Genomic DNA, 21,919 nt, shown 5'->3' with positions numbered 1-21,919 from the left:
GCTTAGTCGGTGGAGCATGCGACTCAGTCTCGGGGTTGTGAGTTCGAGCCCCACATTGGGTATAGAGACGACTTAAAATATTTTTTTAAAAGATAAGAAAGGTGGGCAGCCCCAGTGGCTCAGCGGTTTAGCGCCGCCTGCAGCCCAGGGCGTGATCCTGGAGACCCTGGATCCAGTCCCATGTCAGGCTCTCTGTATGATGCCTGCTTCTCCCTCTGCCTGTGTCTCTGCCTCTCTCTCTCTCTATCTCTATGAATAAAAAAATAAAAAATAAAATAAGATAAGAAAGGTAACTGAGTGCAGAGCCTATTTAGCTCCCTGGGTTCAGCAGGTACCTGAGCTGTGGTCTCAAGCAGTGTACCAATACATTTCCATCCGAGGGACCCTGGAACATTCCTTCTGGTAAATTTATTTTCCAATGCTTCTGCTGTCTTGCAGCCCTGGGAGCCCCAGTGTTTCTGCAGTAATTTCCCCCATGAAGCTGTGTGTGCGGATCCCTGGGGCCAGGCCCTGCTGGTTTCCACTGATGCTGGCGTCTTGCTAGTGGATGGTTAGTGAGTAGCTGCTCCTTCAAATGTCTTTGTCTGTGTAACTTGTAGGACTTCTGAGATGGGTGACTGCCAGTCAATTCCCTGTAGATAAAGGTGTCATCACCAATGAGGTTAGCAGTTTCCTTTCCTTACAAAATTAACCCCTTCTTTTCAGGATATGCACAAGCAAGCTGGAGAGTGAGTCGTGCATGACAAGTTCATGCCTTCCCCAAATCTGGTTAGCCTGTGGACCTCAAAATGACCTGCAAAAGAATCTCCTTTTGGCCAATACTTATCATTCTAATATTTTACCTTAAATCAACAAGACGCTCTTGTTATTTGGAGCTCCTATCTCAGGGACATGCCCTCTCTCAAAGCTTTTTTTTTTTTTTTTTAAGGTTTCTGATTCAAAAAGTATTTGGTGTCCAAAATAAATAATGAAAATCTTAGATAAACCAATTTTGTTAGCTGTAGAAATAGCAAGATTCGACAGGAAGACAGATTTCATATTTATATAAAATCAAACTTTTTGACAACGAGATGCAACTGGGAAGGTGGTCAGTTCCTGTCACTGCAGATCAGCCACCAGTGGGACATACCCTTGGGGAGAATGCTGTAGAGAGAGTTTTACTTCAGATAGAGATTTCATTTAGACTAAAGGACTGGGTGGTGCCTTCCAGCAGGAGGCCCCTTTGGATTTTTCCAGACTCCCAGTGAATGTTAAAGGGGCTAGACACCAGTAGCATGTCATCTCCTGGGGCTTCAGAGGGAGCCATAGGCATAGAGGCAGTGTCCTCCAAGGGCACACCCTCCACAACACAGAAGCAGGCTGCCCAGTCTCAGGTACTGATATTCTATGAGATTCCTGAACACTGCCACTGAGAGTGACATAATGGCCTAAAATGGCTACATCTTCCCATCCTTGGCCTTCACTCACGACCTTCACTCCCTCCTATGACCCTGTCAGTATGTTTCCTAAGTACTGGGTACGTGCTGGGCCCTTGGGAAGGGGAAGTAGATGCCTTCTGTGGGGAAAAAAGAAAGCCAGACTTTATAATGGACTTATTTCTGACTTCATTTGTTACTTTAAATGTATGTTTCAATGTATGTTTTATATATATATATATATATATATATATATATATATACGCACAACATATAATTGTATATATAATTAATTTACTCATTTACTAAAAGGCAGATAATCTAAAATTTATAAGCTGAGAATTTAAATTAAATATTTAATTTTAGAAACCACCAAACAATTAGAGAATCTTTGTGATCTTAAAGACAACTTAACCTCTGTGCACTGCAGATTTCTCTGAAGTGGGGGGAATTTCTTAAGCAGCTGAAAACTAGTTTCCAATAATGAAAATTAATAAAATAAACAAAATGGGAATGATGATCAAAACTCCAGGAAGGGATTATGGAGGTTAAAATACCCATGTGAAGTGCCTACGTCAGTGTCTGGCATGTAGCAGTAATTTAGTAAACAGTTACTGTATTTCTGACATCTATCCCTGTGAACATGCTAAAAAGGTAACAAAATCCATAGATTTTTATCAGAGGTGCAACAAAATAAAATAACTTACTTTAAAAAACAACAGACTTGGGCAGCCCCGGTGGCTCAGAGGTTTAGCGCCACCTTCAGCCAGGAGCATGATCCTGGAGCCCCGGGATCGAGTCCCACATCGGGCTCCCTGCATGGAGCCTGCTTCTCCCTCTGCCTGTGTCTCTGCCTCTTTCTTTCTCTCTGTGTCTCTCATCAATCAATAAATAAAATCTTAAAAAAAAAAAAAAAAAAAAAAAAAACAGACTTTAGATGTTCAGTCTCATGTCCTCGTTTTATACATGAAGAAATGATGTGACTTGCCCAGGATCACACAGCTGGTTACTGGCACATCTGGAACTGGAACCCAGAGGTGATTCCTAGTCCAGCGCTCTTTCCACTAAGCCAGCTACATTTTATTAAACTCTACCAATGTTACTGTCTTTACCTTAACACAGGTTTCCAAAATACAGTCCTGAGCAAGTAATTATGAGAAATGTGTTGATCGAAAGAAAGTTATATTCTACCTGTTTGTTCTTTTTAGAAAGGAGAAAATATGCTTTATAAGGGCTACTTGTAAGGCTTGCCTGAAAATCACAGCAACAACAAAACAAAAACAACAAAAACCACAGCAACAACATTCTATTTGAGTTGCTTCCGTTTTTTAAAATGTAAAATCCAAACCAAGATTTCCACATCCCCTTCTGAAATGTTCATCTTTTTGGATACAAAACTTAATGGAGGTATTAAATATAAGGATTCCTGTGATGTGCCAGGAAATTCTTTTCTTCGAACTTGAGGGAAGTGGTCTTACACAGATGGTAGCCATATACACCCACCAGGAGCTCAGATTTATTTCTCATATTATTGTTTTCACTCCCTGGATATGCAGCACAGCTACCCTTTTTGCTTTTGTAAGAAGAGAATAACCCTTAAGGCTTTCTTTGTATTCCTCCCTATGCTTTCAAGCCATAATGTTCTTGTTATTTCTTTGTTTACCTTTCTCTTGTCGATACTTAATCACATTATGAATCATTTCTATGAGTGAATCTCTCCATTTCCTTTAAGGCCAGGTTCCACTCTATCCCATTAGTGTCTGCTTAATTTCATTAGACCTACCCCCTTGAGAGTCTGCTTCTGCCAAGGTCATTATTAAAACTCGAGGTCCTTTATATTCTAAGTGTAGCAAAAGCTACTTTGAAGGGAGACTGAATGTTGATAAAAGATGCCACAACCATTTGTTTTAGGTTTGCAGTAATAGAAAAGCCAGCTCTAAAAAATCACTGCTTCATAAAAAGATTACAAGAAGGAAAACATTGCTACAGAAGAGTCATTAAGTCACGTGTCACTTTCTCAGATCCTTGCTTCCTCCCCCTGTCTGTGCTACGAATAAACCTGTTCAGCCACCTGAGAAAGATTTGATGGAGAATAAATGCTAATTTATTCTGTACACAGGTGGGCTGCTACACAGTATCCCTCTGTCTTAAATGTCAAATGAAGCGCTTCTGTTGTTTATGAATTTCTTACAGTACTGTTGCTTGTGTGCTGGCCCCTCGGTCCACGGGGATGCGGTGCTGCTTATAGGCTAAGAGTACAGGCTTTGTACCCATACAGACCTGGGTTTCACATGTTTAAGATGTGGCCCTGGACAGGTTATTAGCACTTCTGAGCCCCAGGTCCTCATCTGTTAAATGGGAATATTAGAAGTTCCTACCTAAGAGGGTCATTGGGGCATTTCAGTGAATAACATGTGAAGCACTTAGCACTGAGGCCTGGCATGCAGGATGCCCTCCATGTACGTTAGCTGCTGTTTACAAAATGAAATAACCAGGGTTCCTGGGTGGCTCAGTCAGTTAAGTATCCGACTGTTGGTTCCAGCTTAGGTCCATGATCTCAGGGTCATGAGATCAAGCCCCGCGTTGGGCTGCCTGCTCAGCATGGAGTCTGCTTTCTCTCTCTCTCTCCCTCTGCCCCTCCTCCCATTTGTGTGCACACACACTCCCTCTCTCTTTCTCAAATAAATACTTTTAAAAATGGGATAATCATAGTTATTTAGTCAGACATGATGGTGGGTATTGGACTGATGATCATCCTGTGTTTTGAAAACTCAGGTCTGCCCCCAGCAGAAGCACAATACCTGAGATTCAGTTACTTTTATGAAGGCCTGGGGTAGAGGGGGAAGGAAAGTGGTTTGATGGGCTATCATAGAATTTACATTTGCTGCGATAATGTAGGGGAGCTGGAGCAAGCCCTCTGTCTAATAAAAGCTTAGCAGGCTCTGTGCTTGGACAAATCCAGAGCCCCTACTGGCCTGCAAGGAGCAGGAAAGGCCCCCCTACCACCCCCAGAAGCTGTTATGAACCCCATCCCAACAACGAAAGCTCTGCTCTCTCCTGGGCACCAAACAGGGAAGAATGAACTCCCAAACAGACAGATTTCTAGAAAATCTAAGACCCTCAGGGACACATGAACCTAAATTGCTACCAAAAAAAAAAAAAAGAAAAGAAAAACAAACCCAGACTCACAACAGAGCACTGGAAGACCTAAATTCAGATGAAGTATATCAATAAAGAATAAGCCACTTATCCAGCCTGAAATGTCTACACCGTCCCAGGACCTCTTTGCCTTGTGCTAATTCTACATCAAGCTCAGAACAGACCCTTTGCTCATGAAAGAGCCTTAATATTTCTTTTGGCCCTCTCTGTCCTAGGGACCCCCAGAAACAAGATATTTGCTAGCAATTTAAGTTCCCAGTAAGCTTAAAAGCAAATCCTACATATCATTGCAGTGTCTTTGATCAGCCACTTGCTTGACCTCTTCCTGAACGTTGCCATTACAATTAGTGTTTTTCTGTTATTTGGGCAACTTGGTCATTTCTCTTTAATTTTTGTCTAAAAAGGAGATTCTCCTCTATGGAGAAAAACTAAAAATGTATCGGTAAACTCTTGTTGATATGGACATAGGCAGGGAATAGGGTATGTTCGTATTTAAGTACAAAAGGAAATTTTAACTTTGCTTTCTGGAGAGAGATGCAGAATAAGCTAAGAAGTGATGCAATTTCAAACATTACATAAAAATAAGAAAATACATAAGAGAAAGAAAATACATAAGAGAAATACATAATTAAACTGGCTGTTTAAAAAAAAAAAAAACTGGCTGTTTAGTCCTTTAGTACAACACCAGTAAAAACTGGGATGGAGAGATGCTGCCTTTTCTTTGATGAGCACTGAAGAGAAGAATATAGTTTTAGGCCCCACTGCTCTGCTTTCAATATAGAGGAAGGAATGTCAGTCCTTCTCCTTGAGCTGAGAGAATGTGTTTAAACTCACATTCTAGAAGCTGACTTCCCTTGCCTAGAGAGAACCGGAGTCCAGGACCACTCATAGGCACGTTTTATAGGTTCTGAAATCATGGGCTAGGTATAGTCCTTGTAACCTTGTCTCCTCTTCCAGATGACCTTCCATCAGTGCCTGTGTTTGACAAAACCCTGCCAGTGAAGCAGATGCATGTGCTCGAGACCCTGGACCTTCTGATCCTCAGAGCAGACAAAGGTGATAGTCCCCTTCCTGGTGGTGTCCTCTGGAAGGGGATGGGAAGTGTGTAGCCTTCTATGGCTGTGAGGGTCACAGTGGTCTGACTGCTTGGGTTGTGCCAGCTACTGGCTCATGGGTGGCCAGTGCTCAGTGTCACCAGGTGGCCCTTTGTTCTCTGAGGGGGGGGGACAGTCAAGGAGAAAGGGGGCACATCCTTCAGGGCAATGTTCGGTAAAGGTGGTATGGGGTTTCCTCCCAGTTCTAGAACACCTCAACTCAGTTCTGTAGCATTCCTGCACAGTCCACTCTTGGGGTCTTCCCACCCATCTCCTCCTGCACCTTCTTTATCTCACCAGGGAAAGATGCCCGCCTCTTTGTCTTCAGGCTCAGCGCTGTGCACAAGGCCGTCGAGGGCAAACAGCCTGTGAAGAGCAAATGTGATTGCAGGGACAACAAGCTGGAGAAAACAAAAGGTGACTGGAGTCTACATATTTTGGTGGGTTCTGTTCAATTCTTTTTTTTTTTCTCAGACTGTCCAGATTTCACTGGAAATAAAAATGCGTGGGAATTTGATTTTATTGGTTTGGTTTTTGCTCGGAGGCAGCATCCAGGTAGTGTCAGTGTTTCCCTAAGAGAAGCCTGAAAGGTAGTCCAACAATGGAGGGCTAAAGGAAAGTCTAGGCCTTGCATGACAAGTTTTGAAGGTAAGTTGAGTTCTGTTCGCAAATCAGCGAAGAGGGACTTTTAGCCTCTGGTTCCTTGAACTCTGCTCATTGTCACTTTAATTCATATGGTGTCGTGGGCCTGAAACTAAGACCACGAACTCTGGAATACAGGGAATATGGCTTCCTTAATTTTCCTGAAACTCAACCTAACTTGTATTCCACATCTCTGTTTGCCTGGTGGCCGGAACATTTTCAGGTACTACCCCTGGGTTATGCTTAATTTCCAGAGTCCTTAGGTGTTGCCACGTTATCGAGGCCTGGGCATCTCCAGGCTTCTGTCACGTGCTCAGCATCATCTATATCCCTTCCCAGGCTGCCACCTGTACGCCATTAACACTCACCACAGCAGGGAGCTGAGGATAGTCGTCGCCATCCGGAATAAATTGCTCTTGATCACGAGGAAACACAACAAGCTGGGCGGGGTTGCCAGCATCTCCCTGTTGTGTCCCCTGTCAGAGTCACCTGTGGAGGAATTCCAGTATATCAGGGTAGGTCCGCTCTCCAGATCCCTTCTCTCCCAGCCAAGGTGTCCAGAAGCCGACTCTCTGGTTCCTCCCAGGGTCTATCACCCACTAAGCTTGTCTCACAGGTCAGTACCCAGCTGGGGAAACCCTCGACTGCTGCCTCAGTTTCCCCAGAGGACTATAGAAAGGATTCCCCAGAAGCTCTCCCTGAAAATTGGCCTTTGAGCAGAGATGCAAGGAAAGTATGGGAGTAGATGAGGAGGGGAGCTGGGAAAGGGTGCTCCAGGCAGAAGGAGCAGCCAGTCAAGAACCTGAGGCCCTGTTCAAGGCATAGTCAAGAGGCCACAACGGCTAGAGCTGAGGGGACAAGGCAGAGAGGTCGGAGAGACCTGGAGGCCATTGCTAGGATTTTGGCTTTGACTCTGAGTGAGAGGGGGCAGCCACTGGGAGGTTTGAAGCAGAGAAGTGGCATGTTTTGAAAAGATCTTTCTGGCTCCTGGACAGAGGAGAGCATGGCGGGGGGGGGGGGGGGGGGGGGGGGGAGGTGGCGTCCATGAGCAGGAAGGAGGAGACCACTAAGAGGCCAATGCAGGATCCCAGCAACAGATGATGATGGCTTTGGTGGCTGGAGAGCTGGAGGAGGCTGCCTTGCCTGCCCTAGCCAGTAGGATTTGCAGATCTACTAAGGGTGGAACCTTGTGAGGGAAGCCTCCATGATTGCCCATTCCTGCTCTTACCATCTCTTACTGCTTTTTAAAAACTTTAGTACATAGGTATGAACCGTGTCACACATTTGACTCCTAAGGCTCACTTCACCTGTAGGTGAGCTGAGCAATTATTTTTACCAGATTTAAAGCCTCAAAATTTAAAGCCTCATAATTCAAATTATGTGTATCAATTTCTGCTGATACCCAATTTTGAGGGACAGACAGCCATAACTGTGACATTAAAACAAGTTAAAATTTTGCTCTAATTAGGTGTTAGTCTCCTAAATACTGTAATTAGCCATCTTAATGACTATTTATGTACAGCATGTACATTTCTGTGGAGTATCAGCTCGGAAATCAGATTTCCTGGGCACAGATATTGGCTCTGCCACGTATAAACTATGTGAATAAAGGCAAGTCACGTGACCTTTGAGGCCTCAATCTCCTTATCTGTAAAATAGAATAATAGCCTTACCTATCTCATAAGGATCCAGGGAGGACAGTACCTGGCACTGTGTTAAGTGTTCAACAAGGTTAGCAGCTGTCATTTGATTATTATTATCAAATCACAGGACAGGGCCAGACTATCTGAGGGCTAATGTGGATCATGCTGTTGAATTGGTTTGGCCAGGTGTGGGTTTTGAGGACAGGTGGTGGGAGGGGGGGGGTGTCTGGCACAATCCCCGCCCCCTTTTCCCCTGTCTCCACCTTCCCTGCTGGCAAAGGGCTCTGCAGGAGCCTTGTGGGGTGACCCTCTACTGGATGGGAGTGGGCAGGCGGAGGGCCAGGGTTAGGGGTTGATATGAAAATGGCTGCTTGGCGTCTGACCCCTTCTCTCCTGTCATCATCAACCACACAGGAGATCTGTCTGTCCGACTCTCCCGCGGTGATGACTTTAGTCGATGGGCCAACTGAAGAGAGTGACAATCTCATCTGTGTGGCTTACCGACACCAGTTCGATGTGGTTAATGAGAGCACGGGGGAGGCCTTCCGGCTGCACCATGTGGAGGCCAGCAGAGTGAGTTGACAGGCAGTGGGAGGTGGAGGGGGAGCCAAGACCACCAGGAATGCATCTTCTAACCTCGCCATGGTGCTATAATGAGGATTTCTTTAAAATCATGTACAGTTTACCACAGCAGTAACCTGTGATATCCTGTTCAGGCTACACCCCATGGAGTCACCTTGTAGATCAAAATGATTCCATCTAATCTAATTGCCCTATCACCTCGTTCAGCCTTTCCAGATCTTCCCTGCCATTTGGTCCTTCCTCATAGAGGAGAAGTGAAGGGTCGAAAAACTCAATCTGAGTAACTAAAGAAATGAGAACATTTGTATAGTCATTCACTCCAGAAGGGCCTCATCCTCTCCCTGGCCCAATTCACAGCTTGGGGCCCGGGTGGCTGGAGTGGGCACACCCACCGGGTCCATCCCCAAAAAGGCCCCCTAGTAATGGAGGAAGGGATGGGACACTAGGAGGAGAGAGAAGGAGTATCTCCCTCTGGCCTGAGCTGCACAGAGTACAGGGATGGAGTGCAGGGATGTCCAGGATTTGCCAGAAATCAGGGGCTCACCTGCAGCTGCACTCCTTGCTAAAGATGCTAAAGATGATGGGATGGGGTCTGAACATTGGTGCCCCTCGGGGGCAGTGAGCAAGCTCACCAGCCTGAGACCCAGCAGCCTGTCACTGGAGCTGCTGCATGCTGACACGCAGATGGAAGAGCTCTTCAGCCATTTATCACTGCAAAGCAGGGCAAGGCCTGATAACACTGGAGCCACTTGAGGTTTGTGCAGTCTGAGCCAGCACCCCGGCTTGGGTACCAGGGACCCCACAGAATGGGGATATTGCCCCCATAGAAAGCATGGTTCCTGATAAAGACTTCCAAACATACAGACTTACACCAGTCCTGTTCAGCTAGGCCCAGAAGACTGCAGAATTCTTTCTGATTGTGCTTTACAAGAAACTTGTATTAGGGCATGCCCTACCCAAATAGTCATAAAAAATTGCTAATTACTGTGTTAAGAAGGCTTAATACCAAATGAGAGATTTTAAGAAACAGAAAATTTTTTTTAAAAAAAGGAAAATCTAAATATAATTAGGAGACCTTGTCTTCAACAGTTATCAATCACAGATCATCTGTTGTTTCTCATATATATATATACACACATATTTGGTGATGTCCAAACTTGTCTGCAACTGGAGTCATCTGAGGAGCTTTAGAAACTACTGCCACTGTGTCCCACCCCCAGAGATCTTGCTGGTCTTCGGTGTGGCATGGGCTTTGGAATTTTTTGAATGATCCTCCATGATTCTTACGTTTGGACAAGTCTGAGAACCACCGGTATACATTGCTTCTCATCCCTGGCTATAACTTCCTTTTTTTTCTTTTATGATAGTCAGAGAGAGAGAGGGGCAGAGACATATGCAGAGGGAGAAGCAAGCTCCATGCACCGGGAGCCCGACGTGGGATTCGATCCCGGGTCTCCAGGATCGCGCCCCGGGCCAAAGGCAGGCGCCAAACCGCTGCGCCACCCAGGGATCCCTATAACTTCCTGAAAGCTTTAAAAAGAAGAGTGCTCTGACCCCACCCCAGATCAATTAAATCAGAATTTCTGGGTGTGTGGGAATCGATATGCTTTAAGTCTTGCCAGGTGATGCAAATATAGCCCTAGTAGATCGAGTCTGTCCTGAAGCTCTTCCTAATTTAAAGCCAGAAAGACTGCCCCTCCATCCCAGCACCTGGGAACCCATAACCTCTTCCAGCCAACTTCTGAGGAGGAGAGGCCCAATTTGGCTTTAAAAGTTCTTTTCTCTTCTTGGGGGCACCTGGCTGGCTCAGTCAGAAGAGCATACTACTCTTAATCATGGGCTTGTAAGTTCAAGCCCTACAGTGGGTGTAGAGTAAAATCTTAAAAAACAAAAAGTACTCGCTTTCCAAAACCATGTGACCCAGCCAAAAGAGGTAGAAAAATCATGGCCTGGCAGGTCTTTGTTCAATCAACCCTTTCCCTGGCAACTAGTTTCCTAAGACTTCTTCATGCTTTTTCTGCCAATTGTTATTATTTATTTATATTTAATACCCTGATAAATTTATTAGAGTGTGGATTTTTTTTTCTTCATAAGATAAATGAAGGCCCAGGAAAAGCCAGGTTAAAGAAAGTTTTCTTGGGTGACTCCTGTGTTTTGTCTTTCTAAAAGTTACCAGGAATAATTAAAAAATGTTTTGTCTTTTCATCAATATGCTTTTTAAAACCAAATATGCTTTTTTTTCTCTAAGAGAAATCTTTAAAAAAAAAATTTTTTTAAGCCCTTCCCTAGGTCTAAGTGGGCCAGTGTATACATTCCATCCTCTGGTATATCCTCAGCTGCTGAGTGTTTACTGAGCAGGCATGGATGCTTAGACATAGCCACTCATCTTTGCAAGGAATTTACTGCCTGATTGGAAAGATAAACCCTAGAGAAATGAAAAAGGTAATGAACAAAGTGATTTCTATAGCCAGTTAGAAATGGACTAACATTTCTGTCTGGGCACAGGGCTAGCTTTTTCCCAAGATGTTCCTATAGCCCAGGCCCTGATGCAATGGAAGCAGGAAAGAGAGAGAGAGAGGCCAACCTCCCCTAAGTCATTGGGCATTTCAGGGTCATTCAAGTTACTCTCACTGCCTGCTGCTCTGTGCATGGCACCAATGTGGATTTTCTGGCCTAGTTTCCCACCTCTATACCTCATCTCTTCTTAGCCAAGCCCATTCAATTTCCATTGCAGCCTTCAACCCACCAGAGGGTCTAAGAGAACCCTAGGTCAAGAGAGGAAGTGTTTAAGGCATCAAAGCAGCGATGTGAAGGTCAACATCAAGTTGATTTTACAGGCCTATTGTGACCTACTGCCCCAGCTCCAACAGCCAGCCTTGGCCTCCTTCCCAAAACAAAGGTCTCCTCTAGAAGGAACTGCAGGCCTGGTAATGAGATCTAGGTTTCTGGCTTAGTAGTTGGGCCCAAGTCCCTATCTTGACCATCTACCCAGAACCCAGTTTGTCTCAGTGAAAAGCTCACCCCAGGATCACATGGGAAGGTCGACACTGACCTAGCAGTGGCTTCCACATTCAGCTGGGGCTAGGAAGGGTGAGGCGCAGATGTGGTTTGTTACATACCTGTTTTGAATTTTCACAACCACCATATGTTACTTTTATCATTTTTAAATGCCAATAAAATGAACTACTTTTTAATCAAATAAAAAATTAACAACTAACACCTGTGTCCTACCTTAGACCTACTATAGGAGGATCTCTAGGAGCAAGAACCCAGAATATATTTTTTAAAGCTTTCTAGTTGGTTTTGATGTCCTCACCTGGTCAAGAAATGTTTCAGAGACTGGTTCCCGCCAGGCCCTCACTCCAGGAAGACCCGCACAGGCATCAGAGCATGAAATGGGTCTCACTGTGCTAGGTGCTAAAAGAGGTCTGAACAAAATGCTAGGGAATGCCAGAGGAGGAACCAGTTAAGTCCAAGTTGTGGTATCCCCGAGTGCCAGCCCCGTGGCCGGAGCTCTGCCATTGCGTGCCCTGCAGCCTCAATCTCTGCACACAGCCATGCTCTGCCACCAGTCCTGGGAGCCCCTGCTGGACCTCCGATGTGCCAGCGACTTCCCTGGTGTCTGCTGCCACCGTGCTGGGACCCTGGTCCAGTTCTGCCTGAACTTCCTCTACTCTGTCATGGCCACCACCCCAAGCACATATACAGGCCCTGCTTCTAAGCCAACAGGCTGTCCCATCCTGCCTTTCCCGCTCTGGTTAACCATCTGTAATTATAATAAACACGGCCACCACTGAATGGTCACTTCTGTGTCTGGCCCCGTGCACGTCATAAGCACCATCTCATGAAATCTACCCAACAGCTGTGGGGAATGTACTATTGACTTCCCCATTTTTGCAGCAAAGGAAACTGAGACTCAGGAGGAGCATTTATTTACCCAAAACCATGCAGCTAGTAAATAGCAGAGATAGGACTTGAAGCCAGGCTATCTGACTCAGAAGGCTGTGCCCTGAACCCCAGTATGCTGTGGCCTCCACAGCCATGTCCCAAGGCATGATGAGGATAGACCACCAAAAGTCCAGGCTACAAAGCCAGTAGCACCTGGCCCCTCCTCTACCCCCTCAGGCTGGAATAAGTGCCATCCAATGACAAGTCCCTGGGACACCTAAGGAGGAAATTATTCTAAGTCAGAATGGTGAGGACAGGAAGGTTCCCTTTGGGTATCAGAGGGCTCACAGGCTGCTCCCTCATGTCAAGTGCCCTCCCGTTGGTGCCAGGCCCACAGCCGGGTCTTGCTGTCAGCTGACATTACGGAGCATTTACCAGGTAGCAGGTCCTGTCCTAGATGCTTCCGTAAGTGGCCTCATTGACTCCTTGGCCCCTGCAAGGGTAGATGTCTCCTTTTACAGATGGAGAAACTGAGGCTCTGCAAGGTTGAATGGGTGGCCTAAGGGCACACACCTCTGAAGTGACAGAGCTAGGATTTCCTTTGTTCAGTCATGCATTCACTGAGGATTCATTCTGCTCCTGCCACGAGCCAGAGCCAGCCCCCATGCTGAGCACGTAGCAGTGAATAGCACAGAGGAGGCCTCTGCTTCACAAAGCTTATGTTCTAATGGGGAGAGGAATCTAATAGACAAATAAGTGAACGTCAGATAGCAACACCCACTATGCAGATGAGTAAAATAGAGGCGTATGATATATAGCAGGGGAGGAATTATCTGGTATTTCATCCTCAAGTCTATCTGCTCCCAGAGTTGGCATTTGACCTCTGAGCCTCACAGTCTGCCACCCCCTCTAAAGAACCCACAGTCCTTGTTTGGGGCATTTGCCTCATTGTACCTTGTTTTATGTATTTATATGCTTTTCTGGTGTTTTCTTGGGGGCAGAACCCTGCCTTATTCATTTCTGCATGCTGAGTGGCACTTAGTAGTATAGTGTCAAATGATGACGCACAGGAGGGGCCAGGAGATCCATCTGAGGGAAGCCAGAGCTGAGGCAGAGGCCCTGGCAGGGGGTCAGCAGGGGTTCAGCACAGCGATGGTGACAGCCGTAAAGCGGAGGGCTGGAAGCAGAAGGTCCATCAGCGGGGCCCAGGTGGGCCTGGGCAGCATCCACCCTGGAAGGGGCTGGAGAGATGAGCTGAGGGAGGGCAGGCCCTTGCTCCTGCCCAGAGAGGTCAGACCTCGCCTGGGGTGGCAGCAGGCCCACAGAGGTCTCACCTGAGAGCTCCTGAAGAGGAGGGTACTAGGCTTGGGAGAGGGGAGGGTTGCCTGAGACTTTAGGGCTAGCTCTGCTCACAAAAACGAGGTTCAGGAGGAAACTAGTCACATGTGAGAGGAAGATGATAATAGTGCTGACTGGGCAGTGGTCTGGCTCTTCTCGAAACTTGGCCTCGTCTTATGGAGTTCTGGTTAAGGTCCTGCAGATCTATTGTCATTATGCCAGTTCTACAGGAGAGCTGGGCAGAGATGAGCATTGGCCAAAGGACTTCAGTTTGGGGGAGAAGGAAATCTTTGTCGAACCCAAAGAGGACAGACCCCTAATCATGGAGGGGGTTGCAGACTATGGGTGAAGGCAAGTGAGGGAGTGAAAGGAGCAGGAAATGTGTAGAGGGCTGGGGTTTGAAACTCCAGGGGGACCTAGAACATTACCAGGTTGTGCGCTGTCTTCTCAAACCAGACCCCGCTGCCCAGGAAGACGAGTCTGCCTGGAAGTAAGAACAGAAAACAGAACTAAGCCTTCTGATGCCCTGTCTGTGGTGTGCTGCCTCCCTCCAAGTGCAAGAGAGCAAGAGAATAGAAGTGAAGACCTGACACAGTGGTTTTGAGGCAGGAGGAAGCCTAGCTAAGTGTGAGAGTGGGAAAAGTAGGTTCAAGCCTTGGCTGCAGCACTTACTCACTGCCTTCCTCTCTCGGAGCCCCACTTCCCTCATCTGTGAAGTGGGAAAAATACCACCACTCCCAGGATCGATGTGCGAGTGAACTGAACTACCCCTGTGAGGAAGCTTTGGGAACCAGGACACACCACCCAAACAGGAGTCCTGTTAACAGGGTGAAGATGCCCATCCCCCAAGAGCTCTTCCACAGGTAGAAATGATGGTGACAAAGTCCCAGTGGGGAAAGGAAGGGGAGACAGTTCTGTGCATTGTAATCATGGCCACCTAAGGCGAAGTGACCCCATAGCACCTGAGTTTACAGTAAGCCAGGCCCCATCCCCCACCACCACCCCACCAAAGCCTTGAACTTGAGAAAGTCTTTCAACAGTGTCGTGTCCAGCCTGCCCACCCACCATTGCCATTATCATTGCAGGTTAATTTTGTGGCAGCTATTGATGTGTACGAAGATGGAGAAGCCGGGCTGCTCTTGTGTTACAACTGTAAGTTGCTAAAATTAACTGCTCTTTTCCTGGGCAATTTAAAGGGAACCAACCCTAGATTTACCTGGTGCCTTGTTCCTGTGACCTTAATTGCATTCTGGGGAGCATCTAAAAATAGCATTCCAAACCTGGATCTCCCAGCCCTGGTGAGATGGGCCTGCCTGAGGCACTGTCTCTAGGGTATGGGATGCTGACAGTGGCTTCCATTTAAGGAGCCCTTACCATGTGCCAGGCACTGTGCTCAGTAGACTCCAGTGACTGTTTCATTGAATTCTCAGGTACTGTTATTACCTGAGGTTTGGAGATAAGGCCCCCGAGGCCTAGAGAGGTGAACTACCTTTCTTGGGATCACACAGCAAAAAAGCAGCAGACTTATGGTTCACATTTGGGGCCCTCTTGACTCCAGCACCCCAAATTTTAACCACGGTTATTCTACTGTTTGCTGTTTCCCAGATGTTAATAAAATCAGCCTAAACTTGGCATATCGAGCTTCACATGGTTTGGCTTGGGGCCAGTGGCAGGACGGGTTTAGGGAAGATAGGCCAGATCAAATGTATCAAAGAAGGTCTTTAGAGGCACCTGGATGGCTCAATCAGTCAAGTGACTGCCTTTGGCTCAGGTCATGATCTCAGGGTCCTGGGATCGAGCCCTGCATCAGGCTCTGTGCTCAGCAGAGAGTATGCTTCGCCCCCTCTCTCAAATAAATAGCTTTAAAAAATACACACACACAAACAACAAAGAGGATCTTCAAGGATTTTCAGTATTTCAAAAGCTAATATTATACTACAATAAAAGGATCCTTTAAAAGCTAAGAGTAGTGAGGTATTTTCCTGGATAAGCCTGCCCAGGGTAACTAAAACAAAAAAACATATTCTTTCAGCCTAGGATTGTATCAATTTCAATACACATGTGGCTAATGCTTTGATTAATCTTTGATTAATAAGTATGGAAGAGCTAATTACCAGCAGAGAAATTTGTCTGGTAAAAATCATCTTTCGAGACGCAAGATTTGATAGCCAGGTGGTAAGGGGTCCAACAGGCAAGGCAGCAGGAACAGAGCTTGCTGCCCAGCTCCAGCGGGATTCCTGGGCCCCACAGCTCGGCCAGGCTGCTTCTGCTGCCCTGGCTCCCAGATTATAGGGCCCAGTGCAACAGGGGGCCCAGTTCTTTAAGATCTTTTTATCTCATCTCTTTCACATGTTGTCTTTCCACTTTATTGAAAAATCTAGGAGAAAAATTTGTTGCAGAATGCTTTAAAAACTGATGTAGATTTTTTTTTTCTTTTAACTGCTTGAAAAGATGGAAAGGACTTTAGGTGGGAGAGAAGATAAGAACAGAAGGATAGAGCAGGCTATTAGAATGGGGTGATTAGTCCCAAACTGAAAAGGGAACATGGAAACAAACGTGGCTGACATTCTCTCTGTACCAAACTGGAAGCTCATGGAATCGGCAGGTAGGCAGCATTCCGCCTGCAGGCTGAAGTGACCCAGCACTATGCCAGGTGTGATTCAAGCAGCCTTGCTGGCTCACAGATCCCCAGGGAGTCCACGTGCCCTGGCTTTGCTGGTCTCCTGGCTTCAGGCTCTGGTTTCAATCTCAAGATGAGATTGCTGTGTCTGTTTTCCTAGACGCCCCAAGCTGTCAGAAGGTAAGCTCTGTGTGTTTAGATGCCATGTGGGTCAAGGCTTCGGGAATCCCAGAGGTTCCCAGACCTGCCTCCGTCCTCCCCAAACTATGCCACTTCCTTCAGTTTCTCTGGGTCAGGAATCTGGTTTTCAGTTTTCATCTCCCTCCTTCTTCCAGCAGGCTGGTGGTCCCCAGTGAACAACCCCAGACAATAACCAGCTGGGTTTTTCCACCATCCTCCAGGTCATTTCTGTAACTCATTGCCCCCACTCTCCCCCTACCCCCCGCCCCCCCCCATACACAGTGCTTGTTGCATTTGCCTGTTTCCATCCAGATGCCTGTGGTGTGAAGGCCCTTGTCAGTAAGGGGCTGTAGAATGATCTTGGTACCCCCTCCCCCTGATACCTGATTTTTATCAGTTTCCTTTCTATTTCCTTCTTTTAAAGATTTTATTTGTTTATTTGACAGAGAGATGGCAGAGCGAGAGAGAGCATGAGCAGGGGTAGGAGGGGAGAAGGAGAAGCAGGCTCTCCGCTGAGCAGGGAGCCTAACTCTGGGGATCATGACCTGAGCCGAAGGCAGACACTTAACCCACTGAGCCACCCAGGCGCCCATTTCCTTTCTATTGCTATTAAAAACAAAACAAAATAAAAACAACTTTTATAAACTGAGACTTCCATATAGAGACTTTTATCTCAGATATGGTAAAGATGAAAATATTTTATAATAGAAATTAGAACTTCTAGTTATATGTTTTTGAGAAAAATGTATTTGCAAGATAAATTTCAGGGAGAAAGTATAAATAGTTTAATATATTGAGGATCTTATTTTCTTGTAATTAATCTCTATCTTGAATAGCAGAGTCAATCTTCACTTACAAAAAGAAAGAAAATTTGGGCAGCCCCGGTGGCTCAGCGGTTTAGCGCCACCTTCAGCCCAGGGTGGGATCCTGGAGACCGGGGATCGAGTCCCACGTCGGGCTCCCTGCATGGAGCCTGCTTCTCCCTCTGCCTCTCTCTATATATGTCTCTCATGCATAAATAAATAAAATCTTAAAAAAAAAAAAAGAAAGAAAGAAAATTTGGCCGTGACCTCAGCATACAACAATGATTCGCCTTTAATGCAAATAATAAATTTCAGTACTAAGATGAACTCTGTTTGCAAATGGTGTTTTAAAGATAATCACACAAGGAAACTAAAAATGCTCACATAAGTACCATTTATTCTCAGCACGACCACGTTTAACCTAAGTCTTAACTTCCAGGTGAATAAAGAATACACAACCTACCTCTCATGTCTGCTGTGACGATTAAACAGGATTATACTTGTAAAGCCCATAACACATTGCCAGGCATGGCAAGATTTTTTTCCTCCTTTTATTCCAGATTCATCAGAGCATTAATCAGAATCCAGTTTGTTCTGTAACCTCCATAGACTCTTCTACATGCAGAAAGGAATTTTTCTTCAGAGAAATTTGTTTTAAAATTAGAAGTAGTATCTGCCACCCTGCTCCCACCAGCTGGATGGGGAAGGTCAAGGGATGAAGGTCATGGCCTCTTAGCTCCTTCCTGTACCAAGACATTTTAGAATCCTAACCCCTCACTGCAGCTCCCTCATTCAGGCTGCGCTTTCTAAACCCCAGCAGACGATCTTCTCTGTGCCAGGCACATGTTAGATTCTGGAGACACAGCAGTGAAAGGCGCTGCCAGGGACTGCAGTGAGCTCATAGATTAGGGGAGAGCCGGGTGTGGACTCCAGCACTTTTAACTGTGAACATGCTTCACAGCTCTGAGCTCTATGCTTTGATTACTTTTCTAAGCCAGTTCAGTCTGATTTAGAGCCCCTTGTCCTCAGGTGCAGAAACCACCACTATAAGTTATTGGGAGGGAGGGCCCTCTACTTCTCTGGGGTCATACTGGAGTTTCTGGAGCTTATTCAACTGGAAAGGGAAGGAAGGAGCCTTGGAAATGCAGTCTGGGTCACCTCATCCTTGCCCGAGTGACCGTTGTTCAGGTGGGCAGCTCTGCTCTGGGACAGGCACATACCCACCATCCCCTGCCATCCAGCATGTTCTGTGCTCCATGAGCTCAGGTCTCCTCCAACCCAGACCCCCTCAAACCCACCAGCAGTCTGCTGTTCCCCCGGTGGGAGTTGAGGTAGAGAGGAGGTGTGTGTAAGGGACCCAGGCTGGGCTTGAAGATCACATCACTGCTGTGTGTCCTTCCTGGAGGGGGAGGAAAGAGTAGTTCACTCATTCTACAAAGATTTACTGAGCACCTAACGTTTTGGCTGTGAGTAAAACACAAATCCCTGCTACTTAGAGTGTACATTTCAAAGGGGGCAGAGAGACAATTAACAGGATAACTAAGAAAAATACCTACTATGGTGAATGGTGGTATGTGCTTTGGACATAAAGCAGGGAGAGGGGCTGGAGTCGGGCAGGGGTGGAGAGGGCAGGTCTCCATTTAGGGGAGGTGGGAAGGAAAGACCTCCCCAGACAGGGATGCTCAGAGAGAAGACCCTGAGTCAAGAAAGGGTGTGGTCTTTACACAGACCTTGAGGAGGGAACATTCTAGTATTTCAAGGTGACCCCAAGATGACCAGTTTGGCCAAAAGCAGCGTGAGCGTGAGTGTGGGTGTGAGTGGATGAAAATGTTATCTAAAGAGGAGCAGATTTGGGACACCTGGGTGGCTCAGTGGTTGAGCATCTGCCTTCGGCTCAGATCGTGATCCTGGGGTCCTTGAATCAAGTCCCACATTGGGCTCCCCACAGAGATCCTGCTTCTCCCTCTGCCTATGTCTCTGCCTCTCTCTGTGTGTCTCTCAGGAATGAATAAATAAAATTTAAAATTTTATTTTAAAAAATAAAATTAAAAAAATAAAGAGGACCAGATTCAGGGAGGGCCTTGTTGCTGGTGAGCAGCTGGAGGATTTTGAGCAAAGGGGTAACAGGATCAGACCTAGGTATGAAAAGGAACACAGGCCGCTCGGGCCGCTGTGTGGAGAACATCACAGAAGCGGAAGTGGATAAGGCGGTTCACTTACCAGGTGCCAGCACACGTGTGATGAGAGAGCTTGTAGCAGCACATAGCACTGGCGGTGCTGAGACATGGTCAGACTCTAGAGGTTTCAAAGTATGAGTACCAAGATTGTGGGCTCATGAATCTAACATGGTGTGTGCCAGGAGGAGAGAAAGGAGGCTGCCTTTTGGGACTTGAGCAACCGGAAGAATGGAGACTACCATGTATCGAGATGTGGGAAACTTTAAGAAGAGCGGATTTGAGTTGGGGGGAACATCAAGAGCTGAGTCTGGACAGGTCAGTGCCTCCCAGATATGCTAGTGGAGACACTGGAGGCTCAGAGGAGAGTGCCTGTGGGAGGGCCTCTTTGGGAGCTATTAGCAGGTCAGTGCCACTCAGAGTCGTGGGGAATGGGGAGGGGACCGAAGAGCTACCACAGGGAAGGAAATCTCCCCAAAGACAGCAGTTTCATTAGGGAGCAGTAGTCCTGGAGCAGGAGGTAAAGGTCCTCAGGACACCTTGATGAGAGCACAACTATCCCTGGGAAGTAGCCAGAGCAAATGCCACTGCATGGGATGAGAGAATGCAAGAGGAAGTAGAGATGGGAGTTCAGACCAGCCTTCCAGAAAATTTTGTGTTAGGGGGAAAGAGAAGGGGAGGGTTCAGTAAAGGAGGAAGAGAGGTCACAGAGGAGGAAGAGCAGTTGCTTTCTAGAAGGTGGAAGAAGCCAGCGTGCTTGTGGGCTGTGGTGGGCCAGAGGGGCTGGAGGAGGGGGGAACCAGTCACACCCACACTCAGAGCTGCAGAGCCTCAGGCCAGAGCAGAAGGCGCAGCAGGGAGGGGCCACTCTTCCTGAGCCGCTGTCCTCTCTGGGAGCAACACTTCAGCTGAGGCTGAAGATAGCTTTTTCTCCCCTAGTGAGTCCACCGGAGGAAAAACAAGACACCGCTGACTTTGATTCATTTTTCCTCTCCTAAGGACTCTGTTAGTTAAACTATATGAGACAATTGCTTTGCAAGCTTAGTGGTCACATGAAAAGGAGTTCCTAAACGCCAATGGCAGGCTGCTCCAAACAGACCTGACCAGATGGGAGCCTCATGGGCCATAGCAGCTGCCAGGAGGGCCTTCCACTTGCCCCTGTGCAGGCCCTGACCAGCAGCCTGGCTTTTACAGCCTCTCCTCCCCTGGTGGTGGGGGGCGGGGGGAGGCACAGCTTTCTGTTCTAAACAGGGATGGGAGTGAGTGCCTAACGGGCATGAGGTTTCTTTTTAGGGTCATGAAAAGATGGTAAAATTAGACTGTGACACCATACAACTCTGTAAATTTACTCAGATACAGTGAATTGTACACTTAGAGATGAATTTTATGGTATATAAGTTATATCTCCGTAAAATTATGGTATATAAGTTATATCTCCATAAATTTTTATGGTATATAAGTTATATCTGTTTTTAGGAGTAATTAAGCATAAAATTGTATGGCTAAAACATGCTGGACTTCTGGAATAAAAAGAGCTTTTGCATCCATATGGACCATCTCATTTGGAGAGGATCTGGATCACCTGGACTTAGTTTAGCACTCAGAGCAGGCCACGAACAGGGCAGCTCTTCAGCCCAGCCTTAATCTAATTCTGGCTCGTGTTCCCCAAGGTGACACAGTCCCCCCTCCTTTTTTTTTAAAGATTATTTATTTATTCATGAGAGACACATACAGAGAGGGGGGGCGGGCAGAAACATAGGCAGAGGGAGAAGCAGGCTCCATCCATGCAAGGAGTCAGACATGGGACTCAATCCTGGGTCTCCACGATCAGGCTCTGGGCTTAAGGCAGCACTAAACCGCTGAGCCACTGGGGCTGCCCGACACAGTTTTCCTAATAAAATGTTGGGGGATAAGAGCGTGGCAGGGAGTATTCAGTATCTACCACACTTGTCCTGCTGAGTAAGGCTCAGAGCATGATCTACCTTGCAGGAACGCCTCCCATCTGGGGGAGCTCCATCAAGTGTCCAGTCTTCTCTGCAGCCAGACACACCTGTGTTCAAACCCCACTCTACCCCACCCCCTGTGTGGTATTTGTGAGACTTTGGACAAGCTGCTTCACCTCTCCTGGCCTCAACTTTCTCATCTGTAAAATGAGCTTAATAATGGCACCTACTTCAGAAGGTTATTCAGATTAAATAAGCTGATGTTTTGAAAGCTCAAGTGCCTGACACATAGTAAATCCTTCCAAGATGGCAGCTGTGAATGCTTGTTGTAGTTCCATCACAGTGGCTGTGACTGCCTCTTGGCTGAGAACCTGGCATCATGGCAGTTAGTACCAGCGATGTATGAAGACCTAGCAGATAGGACACTATTTCGGTTGC

The 21,919-nt window shown here is 46.6% G+C and overlaps 1 protein-coding gene and 1 long non-coding RNA gene across 8 annotated transcripts in view; one reads left to right on the top strand and one right to left on the bottom strand.

Moving 5' to 3' along the window:
* Positions 1 to 21,919, top strand: part of GARNL3 (GTPase activating Rap/RanGAP domain like 3) — a 146,765-nt gene that overhangs the window by 116,257 nt on the left and 8,589 nt on the right. For all 7 annotated transcript variants that reach the window (XM_038549297.1, XM_038549295.1, XM_038549296.1 and 4 more), the window contains 6 exons: positions 439 to 550; positions 5,532 to 5,630; positions 5,969 to 6,085; positions 6,650 to 6,825; positions 8,368 to 8,526; positions 14,847 to 14,913. In XM_038549297.1, the coding sequence (XP_038405225.1) occupies positions 439 to 550; positions 5,532 to 5,630; positions 5,969 to 6,085; positions 6,650 to 6,825; positions 8,368 to 8,526; positions 14,847 to 14,913 (730 nt within the window). The remainder of the gene's footprint in view (positions 1 to 438; positions 551 to 5,531; positions 5,631 to 5,968; positions 6,086 to 6,649; positions 6,826 to 8,367; positions 8,527 to 14,846; positions 14,914 to 21,919) is intronic.
* Positions 186 to 20,953, bottom strand: LOC102154792. The gene is made up of 4 exons (XR_005364957.1): positions 17,828 to 20,953; positions 14,190 to 14,245; positions 6,679 to 6,799; positions 186 to 632 (listed from the first exon to the last, which is right to left on the bottom strand). It is a non-coding gene; the product is annotated as an uncharacterized LOC102154792 (long non-coding RNA).

Source organism: Canis lupus, chromosome 9 (assembly GCF_011100685.1).
Source record: "Canis lupus familiaris isolate Mischka breed German Shepherd chromosome 9, alternate assembly UU_Cfam_GSD_1.0, whole genome shotgun sequence".
NCBI lineage: Eukaryota > Metazoa > Chordata > Mammalia > Carnivora > Canidae > Canis > Canis lupus.
Note: the sequence above shows the minus strand (reverse complement) of the source record. Positions and strands in the feature narration are given on the sequence as shown.